This window comes from Columba livia, chromosome 7, assembly GCF_036013475.1.
Source record: "Columba livia isolate bColLiv1 breed racing homer chromosome 7, bColLiv1.pat.W.v2, whole genome shotgun sequence".
Classification (NCBI taxonomy): domain Eukaryota; kingdom Metazoa; phylum Chordata; class Aves; order Columbiformes; family Columbidae; genus Columba; species Columba livia.
Genome location: NC_088608.1, coordinates 7735051 through 7760911, shown reverse-complemented (window position 1 = coordinate 7760911; position 25861 = coordinate 7735051). Strand labels below are relative to the sequence as shown.

The following is a 25861-nucleotide window of genomic DNA, read 5'->3' as shown; positions in this document are numbered from 1 at the left end:
GTACGTGAGACTTCTGAGGCTTCTGAAGATTAGCTAATTTCTTGGCTACCTTTACCATTTCCTATCAGAACAGACCTGAAACAACAGCTGCTGAAATACAATAAAGAATCTATAGATTCAGACGTTTTTGCTGTCACGTCACTGTTACAAATGATGCTTGAGAAATTTTTGAAAGATGCAAGCGAAGATAATTAACGAAGGCACAGCAGCAACACAGCAGCAATACCACTGAAGTACAATATGTAGAGGGCATGTACTAGACCAGAGGAATGCATGGAGGTTTGCAAGGTTCTGAAACCATCTCACCAGGGGACACGGCTCTGCTTAAACCACAGCTAAACCTGGGCAGCCCGCACCGAGCAATGTGAACAGAGAAGACATAGAAATTCTGCACTGTCAAAGGTACTTCAGAATTTTAAAATTGTGTTTATTTCAGTTGCAAAACTCTCAATTTCTCATGCTGCTATGCTGGGGGGATTTTTTGGCTACAGTTTGTGTGCCATTCAGTGAAAACACTTGTACGCAAGAATATAAGACAATTTCGTAAATTCAGTCCAATTAAAAGAATCTGAAGTAGAGGTAGCTGCTCAGAAACTTGAACATGAGGAAACCTGCGTGTGTGTAACACCCTGATGAGCAAGGGCAAGATTCAACTTGTGTATAATGCCCTACTTATTTCACTTTGGTAAGACTTGCTAGTCCACAAAGAATTAAGAAGTGGAGAAACTGAATACCCAATCATTTATTTGAACTGAAGAATTAGAACTATGGAGTGCAGTATTTTTTCCAAAATAGAAACATAAATACATATGTATGTGGATAGTACTTGCCTCCATAAGTTCCAGCGTTGTTCTTCCAGCTGAGTCACTAAATGCTCTATGTATTTGTTTGAGTCCATATATTCCTAAATGAAAAATGATTAAAAGGTTAGTTCTTCAATGCTCAAAGCGTTTCTAAAATTTTGAATAACAGACAGTGAGAGTCAGTTTGTGGAGTCCACTTTCATTTTGCACCCAAGGTTATCCCATATACATAGAAATTAGAATGATGTAAAAAATGATTGAAGCCAAATGTGGATTCACACCAAGTGAACAGTAGCCCAATACACTTTTCAGAGATTATTTGAGGGGAAAAGGCGGTGAGGATGTGTAAGCTGCACAAATAAATTAGAGTGCATATTATATAAATACATATCCATATTCTAAGCCCAGACTTATCTTCCCTGGGTCCAGACTGAAAAATAACTTCTCAAGAGTGTAGTCACTGTTTTGGTGCACATTTTGCTTACCTTAGGTATAAATCAAAGTGAACTGAATATCTGACTCAAATATTTCTTTCATGGATGGTATGAAAAATATTATAGCATGTACCCTATTTGAAAATGAAACTATAACTCAGCTCCTATATCATTTTCCAGTTCAATTTTTGCAGATGTTATAACTTGCAATATCAACTATATGAAAGCTACTATATTTGTGTCCAGACAGAATTGCTGATAAATTATCATGATCAGATGAACAATCTGGATTTTTTACTTATTGAAGTCTATTCTTTAAACTCAGTGCAAAGAGATGATGTTTGTTCTCAACAGAGAAATATGTCCATAATAGAAATATACCCCTTCATTTCCAGGAGGAAGGCAACTCCAGTGTTATTTATATAAAATATTTCAGAATGAACCCACAGAATAACATGTGATATAACATGATATATTTCTATGATAGCGGTACCAGCACGGCCACATTACTATTATTCTGAAAGCCTATGAGTAATAATATAACTCTCTTGAAATATCTCACCAAAGCAAAAATATGTTTCAAACCTCATACTTCAGGAAATAACATGTATTAGAGTACTCTATGGAAATGAATCCATCTTCCCTTTTGGAGACAAAAGCTCTGTTTTTATAGCCCCATTGTTCCAGCTTTGGACTCCTCACAAAGTCACTTTGTGGGGTTCTTGTTTGTATTAGGAGTTGCCGCTTTACTATAATTATCTATTTTGTATACAAATGCGGATTTTTGTTGCAAAGTAGTTGGTTCTTCTGAGCCATTTATCTTCATGGCCAGGAATAGGAGATAGCTACCACACGGACAGTGCATCATCGTGTCTTCTCAAGGTGAAGATAAATGTTAGCTGAGTTTAATGATCATAATTCATATACAAACAAACATTTTTTGGTTTTCAGGACTGGAATTGTTCTAAGTGATTCTGTGTTTCTGCCCACAGTAATTATCGTATTGTTCTGACCGAGAGGTGGGTTCCTCATAGGCTATGGCGACACAGAGAAACAGTCCCTGGCAGGGAGGGGACAGGAGGGTCAGACGCTGCTCCCCAGGAGCCTCAGCCGTATGCTGGTCAGACTGTGTGACATGAAAACCTCTGGGTACTGGGAAACTTCCCATTAAACTCTGTGGTTGCCTCAGGCTTAAATTTTAATTTAACTACTGTAGATAGATTTATTTTGTAGATGTTACTTTCAGAAACCATCAAATAATGTAAGTCCTGAGAAACACCATGAACTTCAGTGGCATTAATATAGCTTTTGTATCCATGCTGCTTGGATTAGATGCTGGTTTCAGCGCCAGCTGTTATTCTCCCTGTTACTCAATCGAGTTGAATTTTACTTGAATTACACAATGTCAATTAAGCAGCAAGCTTCTTCTAAGCCAATACAAGTCATCCTGTAATGCACATACATTGAAGTTTAGAAAAATGATACATTACAAATATATGAGGATCAGTTGCAGTCCCAAGTTCTTTAAAACAAGCTGCCTTTTTTCATTTAATATTTTTTACTACATCGAACCTGGTACAAATTAGTATTAATACATTTCTATCTTTTTAATGTAATATTAAACAATATTCCTGATTTATTCATCAGTGCACTTTGCCCTAAAGGCAAGGATAGGATCAGCAGTTTTATTCCACATAGTGGAATGATAATTTAAAAAACTCATTCTGAAGCAATTTTCACAAAAATATTGTCTAGAAATAAAGACAATGGGGAGAAAGAAAGCAATGTGTTTATCCTGCATGGCTGCTGCCTTAATGTTAAGTTTTTCCTGCGGCAAATCAGAAATATTATTCAATTTCTCTTTGAAGACCTTCAACTCAGGAGTATGTAATCTGTCCTTGTGCAAAAGCAATGTAAAAAACCAACCATGATTTGATAGAAATACTGTGATTAGAAGCACCTCCTTTCTCCTGTGCTGTTATGGCACATTCACGTGCCAGCCGTGTCCCAAGCAAGCCATCTGCTTCACACAAGGGCTCTGTTCCTAAGCCCAGGTTTCTGCTCTTTTCTGTTATCAGTTACCCCAATAAGCCAAATTCTGCAAACTCTGGGTCAGAACCCAGTATTATCGTTTTGTCAACGTGAAGCAAATAGTTATTTGAGACTTAGAGCAACTCTGTGATTTAGAATAATGTAGCACATTCAATGAAAGCATAAAATCTGAGAAACTAAACTATATACAGTTTAGTAAAGTACTGACATTTTTCAGTACCCAATAGATCATGTCGAGAGCAGTAATACAAATATTCTGTAGCTTTGTTGGAGCTCTGTATGTTAGTGTATTTTTATAAAGCTGATGATATTATATAGCAACCTTGGAATCCCCATCCATGCTGTTATTCACAATCGAACAAGACTTCAGCAGCCTGGGCTGCGCTGGCCCCGCTTTGAGCCCCACTCTGACCTCCAGCGGTTCCTCCCAACCTGCAGGATTACCAAGAAGTCCATGATTTTTTAAAAAAGTGATGTTTTTAAAATCCTTTCCATAATGAGTGAAACCCGTCCCCTTCTCCATGAGTTAGCTTCCAGCCAGGAGGATTTCACTCCTCTATCTATCCTCCTGTGATGGCATATGTTTTAAGGAAAAGACCTTCTGTAATATGTCTAAACGCAGTAGAAAATCTTTCTAACAGCTGCACAGATTCTGGCATCCAGGAGGAGTTGGTATGTAAATGTCACATATCAGCTCATCTAATTTAGAGAGCACTAGAGAATTGCTTTACCAAAATCGTCGCTCCTTTGAGCTGAAGCACCAAGCCTACAAATGTACCCAAGTATGTTTTTTGACAGAACTAAGTATCTAGCTTTACAATGCTTAGTTATTCTGCTTTTTTTTTTCTTTTCTTTGTTAGCTGGATGACTGTCAGGAAAAAACAGGGAAGAGAAAGGAAATGAAGTGGCTCTGCTAAGGCCCAGTATCCACTGCTCAGTATTTTGGTTGGTTACGTGGGTATTTGTTCTGGCACATCCATGTTGTTGTGCTGGGCAGCGTATCAAAAATTATACAGCACACAGAACATTTTCCCATCCATTGTTACAGAGCAAACCCTTCGGGCAACCTTCGGCCTATAACACAGGAATCCCTCGCTGGAAGCTGGAGGTGATAAATTTAAGCTAAAGAAATAGCACATAGTCTCTGCCTCTCTTAAGGAACTTGCACAGCTTGGTATCAAAGACAGTTTAATGAGCTTAGCAATATGTGAAAAGGATTAAGGATACAGTCGTTGATCCAGCAAATCACTTGATTATGTACTTAATTCAATAGAGCTACTCATGTGCTAGAAGTTAAGCGTGAGCCTGTACCGGGCAGCGGTCCCTGGGAGGCGGGCGGTGGGACTGGCCTCCCCGCAGCTGGGGTGCCCCGGCCCCCAGAGCCAGCCCTGCACACCCCGGACTCCCAAACCTGCACTCCTCAACCGGGTACATGGGGACACGGCAGCCCCTCTGCCTGATCCTGCCTCCCCTGTTCCAACAAGCTCCCAAAGCACGACTTGGGTGTGCAGCTGAGATGCCTGAGTTGGGCAGAAAATTGGGAAATTGGGGTAGAGCCTGGGCCGGCACTCGCGTTCCTGCAGCCCAGCTGTGAAGCAGGGCTGGGAGGTAAAAGTCCTTGTGCTGGTTTGACTGAAAATGAGTTAACTTCCTTCATGCTGTTAGAAAGCTTTCTTTTTCGGAGCTAGCATGGTCATTGTTTGGATTCAGTTTGTGAACAAGAAGATAACACCCCTGGACAGCGTTAACGTTTTTAATTGCTCTGTTCTGAGAGCCAAGGACATTTTGGGTTCTCTGCCCACAGGTGTGAGGCAGCTGGGAAGGGGGCATGGATGGGGCAGAGCTGACTGACATCCAGACTGATCAACAGGAGTATTCTGTGCCATTAGTGTCATGCTTCATGTTTAAGGAGAGTCAGGATCTTCTGGCGAGCCTTGGAGCGGCTTGGAGTTGGCACAGAGACCTGCTCAGGAGAGTTCTGTTCGGGACTTTCTTTAGTTCAGCCTTTTGCCATCCTGCCGTTTTGCAGAGGCCTCTGGGCCTTTCTGCATCTTTCTCTTTTGTCTCTCCCGGATCAGCAGTTCTGGACCAGGTGCTGCTTCCGGGGACTGGCTGCTCGGTGCGAACAGAGTTCATGAGGAATTGCTTTGAGTATCTTTTACATTCTATTTTGATTTTTATACATATTATTAGTAGTAGCAATATATTAGTGTTATTTTGTTATTTTATTAAACTGTGTGTATCTCAATACACATGTTTCTCCCTTCCTTTTTGATTTTCTCCCTTATTCAGGGATGGGAGGGATGAGCAAGCAAGTGGCTGCCATGGTTATATGGTATTATAGCTCAGGTTAAACCACGACAGTCATACTTAGCCCTGCAGAGCCCAAAACGTCCCTTTGTCCCCTGGCACATCTAACACTGCTCCTGGTTCAGCTGGGCTGGATGCTGAGCAGAAACCCCAATGCCGTCCGCTGCACCACCAGCTCCACTAGGATTTGTATTTGAAACCAGACAGGGAAACATCAGCGTGGACTCAGGCTCTGGTGCTCCACAGAGGAGGATGTTTGTCCTTGGGGAGCAGAGAAAAACATCGAACGAACAACCTGATAAACTTGCAGACAAGTTCCTGTGAGTATCTGGAGCCGTCCAGCTCTGGAGACAGAGAACCGCACAGAGAGCCCACAATCAGCTGCTACAATGCAGAAAGTCATATTTTCACAGGGAAAGGTTATTAAGAAATCAAACAACAACAAAGCTGTCTGCAGCCAAACAGCAGACTGTTGCAATTAGGAAATGATGTTTGCAAAGCAACGAGTGGATGGGATTGACCTGTGAAGGGGAGATCTAAGCTGTGACACCAAGTACGGAGACACAAGTCATCTTTGAAGGAACTTGGAAGAGTGCCCTGGAGTAAAGCTTTAGATCCAGGCAGACTGCCTTCAGAGAATATTTTAACTTTTGTAAAATATTTATTTTCGTTATCATCCTGCTGCATAAACCTTTGACAGAAAATAGGCTTTTTTCCAGCAGTCCAAGAGGACATATATATATGTATGTATTCTTGTCTGGACTATGTTTTTCACATGTCTGAAAGCATTGTAATTGAGGACTGGAGCGAGTTGTCTGTTACACATTACTCAGCTGCACACTAAAAATAAATCAGGTATGAAAAAAGACAAAACCTCTTTGCATTACATGTTTTTGTCACTCCCTTCAATACCACACCTGGCTGGACTGCTCACCTTTGGTGCTAAATAGCAATAAAAGCTAAACCAGGTGTCTTAAGAATAGAAGATCTATTAAAACTGCAATTATTGCTGATTGATTCTACCCCTACCTAATTTCAACGTGTTATTTGAATTGTCAGTTTTACTAACAACTGGCATAGAAGTGTACACTTAGAGCATCTGCAACGGAGCAGAAGGCTGGCAAGAGCCCTCATGCACATACTGTGGAATTACACCATTACGGTAAAAACAGTAATGATTATTTTAATAAATATGTTGAGCAAATTTCTTAATTGTTCAGAATCACTTAAGCCTCAGTGAACAGTTCATATTACATCTCAGCTGCAGTGATTAACGCTGATTTACCGACTCATCTGAAGCCAGTTGTTTTCATAGAAAATCAGCTGTGTTTTGCTCCTGCTGCGGCTGCTCAGCTTCTGCTTTGCACCCTGTTAAATGGCACTATCCACAGAGGACAGCAGAGTTTAATAAAGCCTGAAATAGCAAAAGCTCATCAGCTAACGGACAGATTCTGCACCCGGCGCACTGTGAACACAGGGATGTGGAGAGAGTTCGCAGAGGAATGGTATTCGGATTCACAGCTGGCATCCATTGCTCCTCTGCATTTGAATTTTTGCCAGGTTGTCCCCGGAGAAGTACAAGCTCCAGGATAATGACATGGGTACAGTGCTACTCAGTGACACCTGATGTTCACATTCTTCCCACACAGCGCCACAGAAATGCTGTAGCTTTACGCTATCTTCCACCAGCTTATAAAACCTTCTGGTTTCCATTAAGACATTTTCTACAAGGAAATCTCATGGGAAGGCACATGCAGGAGAGATGTAGAGACCAGTGTTCCGTGGAGCAATTCCCTGGCTTAGAGGACCATAGCTGGAAAGTGAAGAACAGATTGGGTGAAAACCACTGCCACCATTCAGATTTTCAGATGCTTGGCTGGCTCGAGTTGCTCACCCTTTTAAGGGCTACAGTGGTTTTACATGTCAGTTGAACAATCTACATGGGCCTTGACATGAAGGCAAAGTCACAGCACGTAGGAGGACAGCGATGATGCTGGATTTTACTTCTCAAAGAGAAAAAGCTAAAAAGTTGACCTAATTGAGGTGAATAACAGTAAATCAATGTATCAGTAACAGTAAATCAAATGTATCAAATGTAAATGTAACACTAAATCAAAGTATCTCAGTACTAGGAATGGAAGAAAGAATCCCAGAGCTTCCCAGCTCCTACTCCATGATGCTAAGGAGCGAAACTTAAAAAACAAATATAATGTGTTTCGGCTTTCCAAAGGGAAGCCTGATGTCAGATTCGGGCAGAAAAACAGCAGAGCAGTTTTCAGCTGGACCACATCTGCTGAATTCCACCTTTTTGACACAAGTGAAGTGCTATAATCTCATAGGATGCTGCAAAATTCATAATACACTATTGTAAGACCTTTCCTTCTAAGGAATGCTGGCTGTCTTCTAGCAAGAACACACAGCTTCAATTCCAAGGTACATGAATTCTCAGTGTTCTGATTCCTCCCCAAAACCAGATGACTAAGCAGACTAATCCTTGCCGTGTTGCCTGCATGTCTGTATGTCTGCATGGCTGTATGTCTAACCCAAGCCATTAGGATCAAGGCAAAAATAACGGAGAAGTTCCAGCAGGTGCCCATGTTTTCCATGGCCCTAGAAAATTTCTGGCAGTCGTAAAGCCACTGTACTGGATCTCATTTCAGTTTAATACTCTGACCCCTGACTTTCAAAGCAGTTAATAGTTTAAGCAATAGCTAGGTTAAAAGACAAATGTCAATTTATAAAACAGTGTGAGAGCTGTCCTTTTTCGGGGCAATGAAACAGAGCACAAGATAAAGTAGGTGAGTGGTAGGATAAGTTCCTAAGATCAAACAGATAGATGAAAATAATATTTTACATAAATCAGGCACTTGGACAGACAATGTCAAACTGGGATCCATTAAAAAAAGATGTGCTTATTTGACAGACTCAAGTATTTTTCAAAATAAGATAGAATATAAAGTAATGTAGTGGGGAGTAAAGTCAGAAACCAAGAAGATGGATGAAACATAAAAGGAAGAGATAACTAAAACCAGAAGGAAGGACAGCAGGAGTGAGTAAGTACAGTGAGCATGTCTAGAACTTGACACATTTTGGTTTTACTAATACCTTTTACTCCAAAAATTTAGCATTCCTTAGGCCTAGAAGTCTATGCAAATAACAGGCTATGGAAGTTTTGTCATTTCTACTGTGCAAATTATTCTGTTTGGCTGTATAAGTAAAGGAAACTGGACATTTTGTCCACCAGGCAAATCCATGCTGGTTTTAGCTGATTTCCCTTCCCTGATGGAGGTATAGCAAATACAAAGCATTAATGGAAATTTACTAGAATTATTTTGAAATAGAAAAGGATGATATCTTCCCAGGAAAGTGTGAATTTATCAGACATCCTCTGCGTCACAGAGCTTTAACACCAGTTCACAGCTTCACTGAACACCACATCAGAGGTGCACGCTCTTACTGCAGGAACAAAAACCAAGATCATATAGAAGTGTGTTCTGCAGCATCGGCAGCTGCATGCCCTTGGTTTGTATTTGGGGCAAACCAGGAGATCCTTTTGGCAATTGGTCTGCACAGAGGCTGAGTGTCCGTGGACACCCATCTCTCCACGTGTAGCTCCTGTAAATGAAGCTCAAGCAGGCTGGGGAGGGCTTGATCCCGAGCAGATGATGGGACAGATGATGGGCTGCACTCACCCGTGCTAGTCCCAAAGAAAGGAAAAGCACCGAGAGCTCTTTGAGCTTCTAAACTACCAAAAAAATCAACAAGGCCATTGCAGCAGCCAAGGATTTCAGTGGGAAATGGGAAAAACCTGCATTTCTTCCAGGAAAAGGAATGGATATGGATGGGCAGGTTGCACCACAGTGCCTTGACTGTGTCTCCTGGGTGCGTTTGGGGCTGCTCTCCCAGTCACCTGAGTACATGGAAAGTTCTCGTCCTCAGGCAGTATAAAACCTCTCCGTATAGTGAAATACAAAACAAAACCACAAAGTGAAGCTTAGCGTAATGGTACATGTGGCAGTGCCCAGCTGTCCAAAGTTACTGATGACTATGTGTAAGTTAAGGGGGTGTCAGAGTGACAGAAATGTTCAGATGTCAGAAATTCCACAAATGAAAATGCATCAGTGGTACTTAGGGCAGTAGGAATATACTATATAGCTAAACCAGACACTCTTGGTCTAAAAAAAGATAAGTGCAAGAAGAAGTGCAGATTTTATGAGCTTGCTGCTGCACAATGTGCATATTTACATGAAATAATTAGCTGTAGCTTTGTTTATGTCAAATCCAATTTACATTAATAAACTTCACCCAGCAAAGACACTGATGCTGTAAGAAAATGCGCAGAAATGTTAACAGCCATAAAGATGCAGAGTAAACACTGGAGCATTTAATTAATCAATTTCTGACATTACCAGGTAATTACAATTTGAATCATTTCTTGAATGTTTTTTGTGAATATAAATCAGTCACAACACAGAGAAGAACCGCTGGTTGGAGGCATTTGACTTGTGTAGACATATGGCGCTTCCATGTGACTCACACTGACTAAAGAAGACAAGGATTTATAATAAGGATAGAAAAACATTCATGGGATCTACTTCAGAGCTGGGGAAATCTAATTCTAAGGCTATTACAGACGTTTGGGGTTCACAGATAAAGGTACTTCATTCTCGGTATTTATCAGACTTGTTAACTCATTTGGAATAGTGTTATCATCCATCCTAACAACAAATACCTCGGGACCTTAAGTTTTCTACCATTTTCCTTCACTGCTTCATTATCACTTTTCCTCAAATATATTCTGGCAGCTTCTGACAAGGAACAAGGTATACACACAAAAATCAAGTCTGTCTTCATATGGTTTTATATCCACTTCCAAAAAAACTAAATAAAAAAAAAAAGTAGACACTTGTCAGTTCAATCATTGTATTCATTCTCTTATTAACACTCCATAGTAAAAAATACTAAAATATATAAACATAAGAATCCAATGCAAAATTATAGGGATATCACACCAGTGACAGCAAAATGCTTCCAAGCACCAGTGGGCAAAGCAAGGCAACCAAAAGTTCTGAGAATTTCCAGCTTCCATCTCCTGCTTGAAGTAGCAGAGTAACCCAGGCTTTAGCAAAACACAAATTCTCAACACTTTAGGGTTTGTATGAGTGGAAAACAGAGAAATCGGCGATGAACGGAGAGAAGGCGACATGCAGCCCCAGGGGCTGAGACCTCCTTCCCAGACAGGTCTCTCTCGCTTTCTCCTGCCATCCCTTGTGTTTCCCACCCTGCCAGCACACTCTGCTCTGGCCACAAACTTTTTCAAACAGAGGAGGGAACTTGTTATAGCACTTTTTGAAAATTAATCTCTGTGTTGACAACTCTGCTTGCAATGGCCCGCACATGCATATCTCTAGTCAGGAGAAATTCATTGCAGCACTAAAAATGTAGCAATGCTCAGGAAATCTCAGAAGTTGCTTCTAGCACTGTGCCTCATCCTGCCACACTGAATTCAGTGGAACTCCTCTGACTTACATCCATCCATCTCACCTATACGATCCATAAACATACACACACCAAAAGACGACAGAATATGCAAATAAATGTGCTCCTAAGCATCCCCTGTTCACTGGTTTATTTTTTCACTCTGTGTTTGTATAGCGAAAAAAGAAATTAATCAGAAGCTAACACACAAATATGCCTTTGCATTTTGATAGTTTTATGATAAACAAAGCAGCAACCGTATTTGCAGGGAGCGCTGTCAGCTCAGGCTCTACCTGAAGCACATTTATTGCCAGCTGTCATTACCAGGGCTTGCAGCTGGTTCAACTTAGGGTATTGATAAATTGTAGGACACAAGGGAGTCTAAGGCATTAATCAGTTGTAAAGTGTTGCCCAAATCACGCTCTTTCTTCAAGTAGAATTCCCCCTAATTTCCATGAGATATTCAAGAAAATATGAATGTTCATAAATGCAACAGGCTTGGCCCTGCTTGTATTTATTTGTACAAAAAAATCACTGCAGATCTCTGACAGCCATCCACTGTCACCACTTGCAGGAGCAGCTCACAGTCCCAGCACAGCGCTGTGTAACCTGACTTTCTGGGGTCAGGGGATTAATCCTAAGAAGTTTGGCATTTCCTAAGTGGTGTATGGGCTAGACGGCATCATGTGATGCTGGTTGGAGATAAACTTTAAGTATATCAGGGATTTAGTAAAAGTGGATTTAGTGAAGGAAAATGTTTCTCTTTACTGGTAAGCTATAAGCAGAAAGTTCAGAAAGTCGCAGAAAGAAAATAAGAACTGGAACAGTTGTGTCAGCAAACAGCATACAAGTATGCATTTATGTTGTACAGGCCTGCTAAATATTTAAGCCCAAGCAGTGCCTTTAGTCATACACACTAACGTGCAGTGAATTCCAGGTTGAACAGAAAGCACAGAAGCACTGAAAGCACAATTTCTTGCTGGGCTGCAACTCCGGCCCTGCTGTCCCCACCAAAGCCATGAACACTTACAGACATACAGTAGCAGTCGGGTGCATTGGCGAGAGCTGAGCATATGTGGACTAAATGGGATGCAAAAGGACAGAATAGAGAAGTACTGGGTGCAGTTCCCAGCTGTGCTCCCAGAGTTGGGGTCTGGGGGACACTTGTATGGCCCTGGAGTCTGAGGTGCAGCAGGGAGATGTTGCACTTGCCTGAACACAGATGCAAATTGTTGAGTTACATGTGTAGGAGTAACTGAGCATAATGCAAAGGTTTTCATAAAGTGGAAATTGGTAGTTTTTCATCCTTGCTAATGTTCCAAACAAAGCAAAGAACTGCCCCTTCAATTCCCACAAATAACAATTGTATTAATAATCATTATTATCTTGTGCAATCACTATTATCTTGTGCTTTTGTAAGAGGCCTGATGCATTATTAATGTTTAGTCTTGGGAACTCTTGTAACTTCAGTATGCCATGTACATTAGATGCTAAACATAATGACACTACTCAATTGAAAGAGAATCTATTTCCTTTCCATGAAAATTAAAGTGAACCTTTAATTTATTCAGCATTTTAGAATTCACAGGTACAATGTGGTGCCAGTGAAATCAAAGCTGTAATTTAGCTCCTGCTTAACGCCAATAATATTTCTACAGTTGAATATTGCTGCACTGAATTGCAGATCCATCTCAAATGTTATGTACCTAGAGATATTAGTTACAGTTATTGCAAAACATTCTGTTTATTCAAATAAGACTGAAACAAAGATAAACTGTAGCATGAAAGGCTTGAAAATACTTGTTAGATAAATATTCATTGTTGGTTGTTACACAGGATATATAGTGAGAATTCAAATTACGCTATAGCTTTTTGTTTTATGAGATATATTCCAGTTAACATTCAAAAATGTAACTTTAAAAATGCCGTTCATTTTATGTGTGAAATACCAAGTGAAATACTTAGCTGTCCGTGTTTCTTAAACATGAATCTTTCAATCCACAAGGAACTTGAAGTGAATTAACAATGAGAACATCAGCACAAACCTTTATATTTCTGTTAATCTAATTCTTGTCATTAACTGCAGCTTACTGGAAAAGTTCTTTACAACATTTAACTGAATTACATTTTGAAGGTCTTTACCATCATCAGCTGGAAAACCTATGGCAACAAGTGCTGAGTCACGTCACCATCCCTGCTGCGCCACTGCCGGCTTTGTGATGCTTAAACACTGAGTTTCTCTTTTGGGAAGCAGAGGCATATACACCATTTCCTACAGAAGCCTTGGTTCTCACTGGTCAAGAGGGCAAATTTGAATGAAATACATATCAGTCCTGTACCTAAAAGCATTTTTTCTCACACAAAGGTGATGTCCCATTTCCCACGTGTAAGGGTGTCACAGGTCAGCTTCAACTGGAATCGTGCCGACCTTGATGGAATTACCTGAGGGCATTTCAGTCCAAATTGAACACAGACAAGAGATGCACAAAGTAATCAGCTTTTCCTCTCGATTGTTAACGGGTGATTTTTAGAGGAATTGTACAAAGAGAGTTTTAAACATTGGTTTTAAAAAAGTGTCATATTAATGATTTGACATAAACACTCTGAGCCATACTGATATCTTGCTGTCATCTAGCATTTGTTAAGCATCTCATGTTTCTGACTATTCCAAACTAATGGCAATAATTTATATACAACAGAAGGGTGTAAATACTTCATCTGAACTGCGTAGGTGCTCCATGCATGAATCACAGACAATTTACCATATGATCCTTGCAAGGGCTGATGATTTAGATTAATTTCCATGAGCCTTAAGATGTTTACATGCATACTCTAGATTAGAAATATTCAGCTTATACTAAATCACAGGAGAAAAAAACAATGCAACTTTGAGAAACTTTAAAAGTTAAGAAAGATGCCAGCCCAGAAAGTGTTAAAGAATAATGTGTTCCCTTTCAAATCTTGATCATCTCGCTAATGTGTGGTTCATACGTATTATTATGGAGAAGGTTGATTAGTCCTGAAGCTCTGCCCGATCTCAGGGCCCTGGGAGGCAGCCCATACCAGGGTGGTGGGACAGGTCTCGCGGTCTCTCCAGCTCCCATGGGAAGTCTGTGGAGATGGCAGCAACTTCTCGGACCTCACTTCTCACAGAAAGAGATGCCTACCACGTAGGTATGGGTTTAAGGTGTTACAAATATCAAGGTAGTCATAAAACTGAACCATTATACCCATTCAGCCATACTCATGTAATCTCCTGTGGCCTCACTGTGAAAAGTGCTGAGCATCTGCAAGTCTCATTGATATTGCAGAATTAAACTTATTCAGGGGAGGAAAAGCAATTTTCAAATTTTAGATACAGTCCTTAATCATTCATTTAAAAAGCATTTCCATAGCCATCAACTTGACAGTATTTAAATGAAAAGCATCTTAAAATCTCTTGTTTTCCAACAGGAAATGTTTTCAGGGATTGGCATTTCACATGTATAGAGAAATTCACAGTAATCATATTCTGATGACAAGTCCAGGAGAGGATTTCCATCTAACGGGAACGATCTAATTTATCTTTCATACAGTAATACCCAGTGGCTATTGTGAACATTTCATTATCAAGGAAATTAAAGACAACACAAGAAAATTAATGTTTTAAGAGAAAGTCATATGGCCCATTTAACTCTTCTTTTGACTGTCCACATAATGTAATAAGATAATTTGCTTCTTTTCATATGCCTGAGTAATAGAAATAACACTTTTCATAAATCATCTACAAAAGCTTTAAGAACAAAAGCAACCTAGCCAGTACAAAGATTTCAAATTACTTCTATATGAATGTATATCATGTGTACTTCAACAATCCCACTCTCAAAGAAAAAGCCCTGCACTGAATAATAACCTGCCTCCTCTTCTTTCCAGCTGTTTCCGTTTGGACATCAAACATCCTCACTGCACAACAGTACAGTCCTCTGGTTGTATGGGACCCAATGGAAATTTTGTCGCAAACTGGAGCAGGAGCGCTATTTGGATGTGGGGATGGTGGGCGCTACGAAAGCAGAGCAAATGCTCTGAGCAGGAAGATGCCTCAAAGTTTCATGGTTGGGGACTTGTAGGGAAGCACTCAAAAGAGACGGGATGAGAGGAATCAGCCTCGGGTTGTGCCAAAGGAGATTCAGACTGGACATTAGGAATTTTTTTTCCTGGAAAAGGTTGTCGGGCGTTGGAACAAGCTGCCCAGGGAAGCGGCTCAGTCACCATCCCTGCAGGTGCTTAAAAGATGCGTAGATGAGATTCTTACGGATGTGGTTTAATGCTAGAGTTAGGTTATGATCTGACTCAATGATCCTGAGGGTCTCTTCCAACCAAAATGATTCTATGATTTCTCTTGTCTCACCTCCCTTTTGTCCAAGCACCCTTTATGATTCTGAGTCTTGTAAAGGAAAAGCGTTTGTCCAAAAGGTTTTTGCAGTAGCAGTGGAGGAATAGGCCCTTAAAGGAGCGTGTCTGCTGTGTGCACCTGGGATGTGGCTGAACCAGCCCCCTGCAGAAAAGGCCCTGGACTTGGCATCCTGATGAGCTCTCCTGCTGTAGTCTGTCCTGATGAGGATGCTCAGGACAGGATTTCAGATTACACCCAGCCCTGCAATGCCACTTGAACAAGCGTATCTCAGAGCTTGGTACGGCCTGGGTCTATCAGTCCAGCCACTTTTGCCTGTGTCACGCCTATTGTTGAAGGGAGAAGCACAAATCACAAAGGAATCAAACCAGCACAGAGTTAGATAGAGAATTTAAAAATCTACAGATGCATATAGGCACTTAATGAGATTTTCATGAGAATGTGCTCATTCTGCTAGCCTAGAAATTTCTGAAATCCCTCTAGACTTCTGGTAAATTTTCAAATCTGTCTCTCCATTCCTTCCGATGTATCCAGCAGCTTTGCTTTTCTCCGAGAGGGGAGGGCAAGGAAGCCCAGCATATAAATTCCTTTCCTTTGATACTCGCATTCGTACTGCATAAGGTAAAAAACCCTCCTCTGTACATATTTGAAAGACACAATCATTTATGCGGATAGCTGAATTCTGCCTTATATTACTTTGCATTCATGCATCAGATGCCTGGGGCCAGAAGGACATGCTGAATATGAGAGTATCTGTCTAGCCACAAAGTAAATACGGGGAAAAGGAAGGATTAAGACAAGGCAAATGCGTCTGGCATTTGAGACTGCAAAGCTCTGCAGCTTCTCCTGCGATGCCAAAAGAGTGAAGCATTTCACAGAGATTATTGGACTGATCTCCATGCCGGGGAAACTGAGTCACGGAAGAAGTTCTGTTCCATGAGTCATTCTGGCAAGACCATGGTTGAAAGCAAGATGTCCTCAGTCCTTCCATTCCTTTAGTCTGATCACATCCATCCCCCTAACCGGGCATCAGAGACATCCCAAGTGTGTATGGGTATTATACATACTCACACACATATCTACAAAAAACCAAGCATATTGAAACAGTGTGTATTTAGTTAGGATCCAGTGACTTAGTCTTACAGTCTTGAAAACTGGAGAGGCCCTTTCCAAAAGAGAGTTGCATGGTCAGCTTTAGCAATGTCTCAGGGACAAGCAATTTTTTGCTGCTTGGACAGATTGTACTGCCTGTGCTAAGGTGTATCCTTTGATAGACCTCCAGCCATACTGGATTGTCTTTTAAATTTTGATGAAAGAGACATTTAGATTGTCTCCTAAAATGCTCCTGATTAGAGCTGCTTCTTCCAAATCTAATACTAAGTTATTAATCAAAGCAGAGTTTTCTGCTTTCCACAAATCAGTAATTATGATTTAGCTATAATTAGCGCTACATGGGGAAAACTTTTGTTTTTAAAACAGCAGCATTCAACTCTTAACAGATACAGTACATCAAACTCCAACTGTAGCTTGGAGTTGGAATAATGCAGAGATGTACTGTTCTCCTGGGAGACCTGAGAATTTCCTCCTCATCTAATTTTAATTTATAGCATTGCTATGTTGTAACTGCTTTATCTGAAAATGGTTATGTACACCAAAGATACGAGACACATACTAATATCCACCGAGAGGAAATTCTTGAACATGACTGCAAACTCCAGAAGTATCTACTGGCTTATAATCTATATGGGAACACTAATTAGTGTTTTTTGCATCCTGTCAAAGCTTTGGGAAAGTTTGCAAAAACAGGCTGTTTTCCAATGGATAGCGCTGCAATTCCAGTAACACAGGAGTACAATATTAGGCTAGTTTTCACCATTTATACCACCAATTTACATTATTATTTTCATCAGCATGTATTAGCTCCCAGAGAGATAGTTCCTGCCTTGGCCACCCCAAGGTTGGAGGAGAACCTCAGTTTAACCAAGTTTGCACAAAGAACTGAGTTTTGAAACGAACTCCAGGTTCAGAGTCTACGTGAACAATGACAGAGAAAGGGATGCAGCCAGGTATCGATATCAGATATTCAGTAAGAGAGGTAAAATATTATTTGTATTTATTAAAATGATGGAATGGCATGTGTCTGCATTGCTAAAAGTGAAGAGCAGCACCAAAGCACTTTCCATGCTACGAGCTGCTGCCTGTCCCCACGCGGCCTGGGCACAGACGTTCTCCCTGCTCAGTCGAATTGGGTCCCCCAAGGCAAAATCAGTGAGGAAAAGGAACAGTAAAGAGTTCACATCATTCTCTGAACCTGGAAAGTTTCAGTTAAAGATTAAATAATATCATCTGGGGGCTTGCAGCTCATGGACAATATAACTTGTCAATTAATGTTTTAATTTGGTGTACTTAGAGGCTCGCTCTTGCCTGCAAATGGCTTTTCCAAGTCACAACTGGTGACATTTCCCACCTCCTCATCTATTTTTCTCCTGTTGCTCCTGTTATGACTAAAAGCAGCAGGATTATATTTTTCTCTGTGGGAAACACGTCACCTGCTGTTGAAAGGAAAGCAATTATTGTGTCCTCGCTAAATCTTGGGCCTGTTTGTGGAGAGCTTTAGAGCTTAAAAATATAAACATGCCTCTGTATGCCAGTGGAAGTGCTCAGGCACTTCAGAACCCCAGCTGGGATCCCCCAGGACATCACCTTCGGCGCCTGTGAAGCGCAGGGAAAGCTGCCAGCCCCGCGTGCCTTTCCCGTAACTGTGTCTAATCGATGGAATGTAAAAGTGAATGATGTGCTCTTGGTTCCTGCGCAGGACACCTCAAAACATTACCTGCCCCCTCTCCCCCTCTTGTTCCAGGAGTCAGATTATACTCTTCAGCTTTAGTCAAACAAGATTTACATCTGCCCTGCATTTGTGCAGTTGTTTTCACTCCTTTTGTGTGTTTTTATGGGGCTGTAAACCTGTCTGACAAAGGGACAGGTATTTTATTTGCACACTGTCAGATGCTGTTTCCCTCTGCAATCTCCTATTATCAAACAGAAAAAGTCTTATAATCAAAATGAGAAATAAAGCAACTGGAAATTTACATTTGCAGTTGGCCAAAAGCAATAAAACAACCAAACTCTCAAAATGTGTGTATTCATATATATATATGTATACAAACACACATGAAAGGATGTATAAATGCATGCAAAGAGGCAGTAGCTTTTAATACACAAAGTTTGTTTCTTGTGAGTCCATTGCTACTTAGATATTGTGGGTTTTTTTTCCACAGAAGTGAACAAAATGCATAAAAATACTTGAAAGGGAAAGAGCACAAGAATGACTAAATTTATGAAAAAAATAACCTTACACTAATGATGGAAGCAAGTTTTGATCCCTGTCCTGGGACCTAGGCACGTGGATCTAGAATCACTTCTAGGGAAGGATCAGCAGCCTCAGTATCGGGCTACTGCCTATGTGGGTACTGTCTATGTAACTGTGGTATTTTGAAGAAAATACACACTTATACATATTCTCACTTCTAACAAAGCATGCAAATACAAGCTGGAAAGCCATTTTTTCCCATGAAGCACTACATGTAGTGACCATGTTTACAGAGAGCAGTCTACCTGTAGGCATTTTTACAGTATCTGTCTTATATTAACCATGTTGGATGGACCACAAAGGTCTAGCATCTGTTTACTCAGATAATAATTGTGCTGATACTTTTGCTGTCTTCTATATCTTAAGAAGAATGGATGTCTGAGATTTACTGAACCCAATTCATCTACTCCATTGGTCCTGTCTCTGAGAATGTCTGGGCCCAGCTATTTCAGACAAAGGGATGCAAGCCCCAGGAACACAATAGAATAATTTAGGCTGTAAGAGGCCTCCAAGTTGTCTGACGAGAACCCCCGTGCAAAGCAGGGTCAACGTCAAAGTTAGAGCATGTTAAAGAAGGTCATATCCAACCAGGTTTTGAATGTCTCCAAGAGTCCACAGCCTCTCTGGCAAACCTTTTTCAGTGTTCGATCACCCTGATGGTAAAAATTTTCTCCTAATATCAAACCAGAATTTCCCTTCAAGCAACTGCTGTCCATTGCTGTGTACCATTCACTGTGTACCTCCAAGGAGAGATTAGCTCCATCTTGCTCATGATCCTTGCCTTAGGTAGATGTAGACAGGAAAAAAATGCCCCCTCAGCCTTCTCTTCATACACTTGAACAAACCAGCTCCCTCACCCTCTCCCTCTGCTGTCCCAAGCACATCTTGGTGAGCAGATCTGGACCAGCTCCAGGATGTCCAGTATAGACCAGTAAAGAACCACTGTGCAAGATGGACTCCTCTGGCTAGGCAGCTCCTGCTCTGAATCACACAGTTTTATATTAATTCTTCAGAATGCCTATTTTATGTTAAGTAGCTGTGGATATACCTAGAGACACATGAATGTCTAAGTCCTAAATCTACATTGCTGCTGAAATCTCTGGTAAGCAATGTCACAGATGAATTACTTGTTAAATTCTATAGTGTTTACAATATATTTTCTATCACATTTCTGTAAATTTTGGATAGAGCCAATTGACATCAAAAGACACACACAAGGCTTTTCAGTTAATACACATCAGGGAAAGTTTACCCCTATGCAAGCTAGCGCTGAATTGAGACTCAAAGAACAGTATTCGTGTAATGAACTAAATATCTTCCCCTGTTCAGATAAGGTACGCTGGCTGCTCTTCAATGTATAATTACCCAAAGAAACCAATTCTTGCTGTCCAAGAGCTAAGCTGAGGTTAAGAAGGAACACTGTATAACAGACTATATACAATATTGTCCCAGGTTTTCCCTCTCTCTACCATGAAACATTTTTTAAAGAGTATTCTTTTATCACAAAATTAAATATTGTGCTTTAATATAGTTTGTTATTAGGAAAGACAGTGGAAAATTGCCATGCTGAAGAGCAGCCTTCTGTTCACCTAACTTCAATGATCCTTATCTCTTTTATTATAGAATTTCTTGTCCAGAAACAGATCAGCAAAACCAGAGGGCTACATGCCGCACATCATTTTTTCCTTCACATGATCTGCTAGAAACAAGGGCTTTTAGCATTGGGCCAAATTCAAACACTCTGGCATATGCATAGGTAACTGTTCAAAATTGCAGCCCATGAAATAAAACAGTATTTAACAGCTTGACCTATAAAATCCTTCCTAAGCTGTGGCTTTGAAAATAAATACAGCATATGGTCTTTGCTGAGACATACTGAAAGTTTCAGTGATAATATAAACACAACAAGGCTGGGTGCTTCCTTTCCAGATCATATGAGTTGCCAAAACCTATAGTATATGCATGTACTCTACATTTTATTTCACTTCATTTCTCTTCTGTTTCTCTTTTTGTAAAATACTCTGGATAAATTGACTTTTAATTTCAGGTTTGTTATTAGACTTGCTTTGATCAGAGAATCACAGCTATCTCACTCTGCCCTGTGAGAGTTCATGTGGTTCACTACATCTCTTGCAACAGCACGTTGTATCCTCTGCTTTCTAAATTCACATGGCCTTCTAACATTGAGTCAAAACTAGTATCACGGTCATATCTACAACAGATTTGTACTGGGGACTACAGAAGAGAAATACTGTATTTCTCAGCTGTGGCTAAAAATGGTACCAGACCACTAATCCTTTCTGTATGGGCAGATGGCTGTTTGATGTATGTACTCATCTACAAACAAAATTCAGAAATTCATTTGGCTTTATCGCCATTCATTATGTGTTATTGGTCTCTCTTCATTTAACATCAAAAGTGCAAATAAGAGGACTGCCATTCTTTATGTTAATTGTTCAGTTGATTACTCATGAATAATAACACTTAGCATTTATATAGTTCTTTACATGTCTAAATTACTTTATAAATCTTATTTCATCAAAAAGTCTCAGACTTCTTAGCAGAACTTACCTTCTAGGACTAATATCTAACCAAAGGGAAAAAAATAGTGTCACAGTGTTATTTGTTAAATATTTAGTGGTCTGAGGTACCAAAGCAACGGAGCGCATGAGCTTTGACAAGGTTTTGCATATTAGTCTCATGTGATAAACTCTTCTGCATACATGGAAACAAGCAGGCCACAAAGCGGATAAGAAAAGAGAGAAAGAGCAGGGAACTACTATGCCACTAAAGATTAATTTATCGAAGGACTTTACACCACATCTACTGTTACCTGACAGCCCAGTGCAGGTCAAATATCAGAAAATCTTCACCCGCATGGTGGTCCTAAGGGTAATTTCACCCACTTTTGAGGGTGAAAACTAGTCACGGATAAATTGCATCTCCGTGGCTCTCCATCCTCCCTTCCGCTTGCTAAGAACCTGCTCCTGCTGTTCAGCAGATTTTTGTTAACAGATTCAGGGTAATAATCTTCCAAATCAATGTCCCCCTCTCCTGCCAGCTTCTAGAGCTTCTTGCACACATTTTCATTGTATATGGCTGCTAAATTACCCAACATAATGGCCATAATTAATGAGACCAGGGACCCAAATGAGCACGCTCACAAAGTTATAGATGTCAACAAAATGACCTTGTAATAAGAAGGGAAAAACATTAAGCTGAATGCTGACATAGGGTAAGTCAGTGGCCATGTAGTTCAACGCAGTTGTTCCTGACTGGATGCAGCTGCCAGCCTGGATGTCTGTTCTGCCAATAACTTCCCTTTTGCATTATTTCCAGTAACTGAAAAAGTTTAAATCACTTTGGTGTATTTTGCAGGAAGATTTAAGCATGGAGTTTATTAAAGATGCTGCAAAACCAACTTTCTGTATACAGCAACCTGTTGTCCCCTAGGCAGCGCAAAATAAATACAGGTTGTGTGTCTAAATGGGAGACAGTTTACATCTAGATTTGGATGAGAATAGATTTTGCTGATAAAAATAGGACTATCTGGGCAGTGGTCACTATATCACAGAGCAGTGACATGAGGGAATCCTAGTCCTGTCTGTAGGGAATTAAACACACCTTCCTGCAAAGAACAGATGCACAAACAGACACATAAAGGGGCTAATGCCTTTTTCAGTTGCTGGCCCACCACGGTCACTAGGCCAGCCTTAGTTCTACGTGTTGACGCATCAGGACCAGCTGTGCTCCCGCCAGCTCTCATTAAACACGAGGTGACTGCACAGCTATTCTCCACCTCTGCGCTGCATGAGAAAACTGACTTGTAAAATTGGTCTTCCATGGGACAGCTCACTTGAACGTCACTTAGTGTTCAAGCATTTGCCAAGCTGAAAGTTCAAGAAGTGTGAAAAGGAAATCATTCACTGATATAAGTTGTACAACCAATGCTTTAGCAATCATAAAAACAAATGCAGGCCTCAAAATGTGCTATTTAAGTGAGGCAATTAAAAGCAATGGTCCAAGTGTCAATGATAGCTTCTAGGCCTTGAACAAAATAAATAAACCTATTCAAATAAGTGGATGCTTAACCTCAAATCATCACATGACATATTATTTAGAACATTTCTGCTGGTTTGCAAATGACAATGTGATTGCAGTTTAATTTCTGTCATTAACTGTCCGGAAGTCAAGAAGAGTCCAGCGGCGTAAGGCAAAATTCAGCCTCATACCTCTAAGAGTAGTCAACCCAGGCTGCAGTTACACTATTTTATACAAACTTTCCACCCAGTGAATCCAGATAGAATTTGAACTAAATGCAGATGCCACAATGTCATCATACCACAATTTTCACATGGTAACAAGCACAGGTACAGTATGTTATTAATAAAAGTTAAAAGTGAGATGGAGGAGCAAACACAAAGACATTTCCCTACCTAACATCCTTGTTTGCTTCGGACCAGCCAGCACCCTAATAAACAGCAATATCCTTGCAAAATCCTTGGAGAACTGCTGTGATATCATTTGTATTTATTAGTTAAATATGTAATAGAAACAAATGGCTACTTTAAGGGAGGATTGTTTGTGGTTTTGGAGGTTAGTTTGTTTGTTTGTTTGTTTTCTTGGACAACACATTAGCCAGTGCACCCAACTGCTTTCAGAAATCTTTACATTATAAAAGCAATCTTGTTATTTTTATGATGCAGTTGATTATGTGCAAATACATGAATTTGTCTATATCAGTAGAAGAATTTGTTTATACAAACATATAATTTTACAGCACCCCCCAAAACTGTGCAGGAAACAAAGCCACCAGTTGTACTTTGTGTAATCAGTGAGTGATACTGAGGTTTCCAGTCTGGGAATGGCAACTTGGAGCATTTTAAATGAATCTGATGTTCTGTTTTGTCTATATGTTAAAAAGCCAGGGCTCATTAAAGCCATCTCCAGTCAGATACTTAAACTTTGGAATTATGGAATGGTCACTTCCTGGAGATTAAAACATCATTTCTTTCATGGCAATCAGTTCATGAGGAGGAAGGAGTCAGAAGACTACAGCAATTGGAGGTGCCTGCAATTTTAGGGGCATCTTTAGTCTGTGCAGGCAGATTCTTCTCCCACGTTGGCAGAAAACTGCAGAAACAGAAACACAAGTATGTGCAATTATTTGCAAGATCAGGATTCAATGCAATTTTCCAAAGGAAAAATTGATTTCCTAAAACTTCAAGTGTTTCACTTTGAGCTGTATTTCTTGTCTTCTTTGTTTTAAGCAGGTTTTATTGCTGCAGTAGTTAGAGACATAAGTCTTCTTGTGAGGTTCTGGAGAACATTAGCCAAAAGCTGAGTACTGTGAATGTTTTATTTCATCCCGGTGGCTGTTAGTGTTAGGTTAAATATTAACATGCAATAAACCCCTATGTTTAAAATAAATAATAACGATTTAATTGACAAGAAAAAATTCAAGTGTCTCATTTCTCTTTTGCTTGATGGAAAATTTGGTCATTGACTCCACTAACAGTAAAATGGTTGAAACAGCAAGGACAGTAGCAATAGTCATGCAATACATCCAGACCATAAACACTCCAAAAAATCTTCTTTACCAAAACTGTTTTGATTAAATAAAAGTGGTTTCCTGTATTAAATAAATATGCAATTAGTCCTTATTAAAGTTCGAGTGTGTGTATTAGATCCTTGCAACACAAGAAGAGAAATAAATGAATTAACAGCCTGTTTTAGCCATCTTGACATGATTAGTTTGTAGCATCAATTGTGCAATATACCAATTGCATTATGACTTGCTGAAGAGTCTTGTACATTACAAAACATGACATTTAGGCCCCCGTGCATTTTTTGTTCCATTTAAAAACCAGTCTCATGGGCTTTCACTTAATAAAAAACAAATACCTTACTCTAGTTGTAAGTCATAAATAAGCCTGGGCTTGGGTCAGGGCTAGCAGAGGGATCTTGGACTCCAGAGACAATGAAGAAATGCCAGTGACATTTGACATCCTGCAGTTTTTGTGCATGACTTCATGGGGCTGGGCGGGCGGGCTGGTGTGATTGCAAACAGTTGAACAAATTTCACTGGGAGCCCTGGGAGCTTCATAGGAGGTAATAAAGTGCAGGCATTCAGAAAGAAACCCTGAAGACAGATCATGAAGATCTCAGGAGGAACTTTAAATTACTCAAGAGAGCCCCATTAGGAGCGAGCGCACCCTTCAAAACTGACCTTTTCTGAAAGGCTTTTAACATCAAGCTGTCCCCAGACTTCCACGTGCAATAACCTGACAGCTTTCCCTCTTCCTATATTCCCTAAGTGATACATGCCAGATGATCTCTACTCATTCCTTTGAACTAAAATGCATAAAAGACTGTGATGAAGGGAGGATGGAGCTGGAAAAATCTGGTTCCCCTGTTTTCAGTAGCACTGACCACAGGTCTTTCAGAAGAACAGGTAAGTTTTTAGTGCAGGAGTTAGGGAATTCCTGAGTCCCTTAAACAGCCACACAGTTTCTTGCAGGGCTTGTGATAATTAAAAGGCCTCACTGAACCCAGCTGAATTTTGTCTTTTATCTAAGCATGTAAAAAATTTCTGTTCAATATAAGTGACAAATATGTAGTGCATTGCTCTCTCCTTGCAGCAGAACAAGAACAGAGTGAACAGTAATACAGGTGCTGGTGCTGTTGTCCTCAAGGAAGGGGAACTGGGGCTGGCAAAGAGGAGGTGGCACACCCCTATGAGCTCCCTTTTCTATAAGCTGTGTTGCTGGCAATGATGTGGGGTAGATTTAGACTTTAGTGGGAGGTGTCAGTGCTCCTGGGCACGGGTTCATGCAGCCCTTTCACTGAAGGCTCAAGATTCCAAGGTTTTGGGGAATAAATATGACCTTTCATAAAACAGGGGGGAAAAACGCATGAACCAGCGTTTGCCTGAGAATTACCTGAATCCCCTGCTGTCAGCTCCAGAAGGAAAGTCCATTATTACACCTCTGCTGCTGCCTTGAACACGTTTCTACAGTGTAAA

The 25861-nt window shown here is 40.4% G+C and overlaps 1 protein-coding gene across 1 annotated transcript in view; it reads right to left on the bottom strand.

Annotated features, from left to right (window-relative positions):
* Positions 1 to 25861, bottom strand: part of NCKAP5 (NCK associated protein 5) — a 487324-nt gene that overhangs the window by 252233 nt on the left and 209230 nt on the right. Inside the window, exon 5 of the mRNA XM_021296516.2 lies at positions 831 to 904. Within this exon, the coding sequence (XP_021152191.2) occupies positions 831 to 904 (74 nt within the window). The remainder of the gene's footprint in view (positions 1 to 830; positions 905 to 25861) is intronic.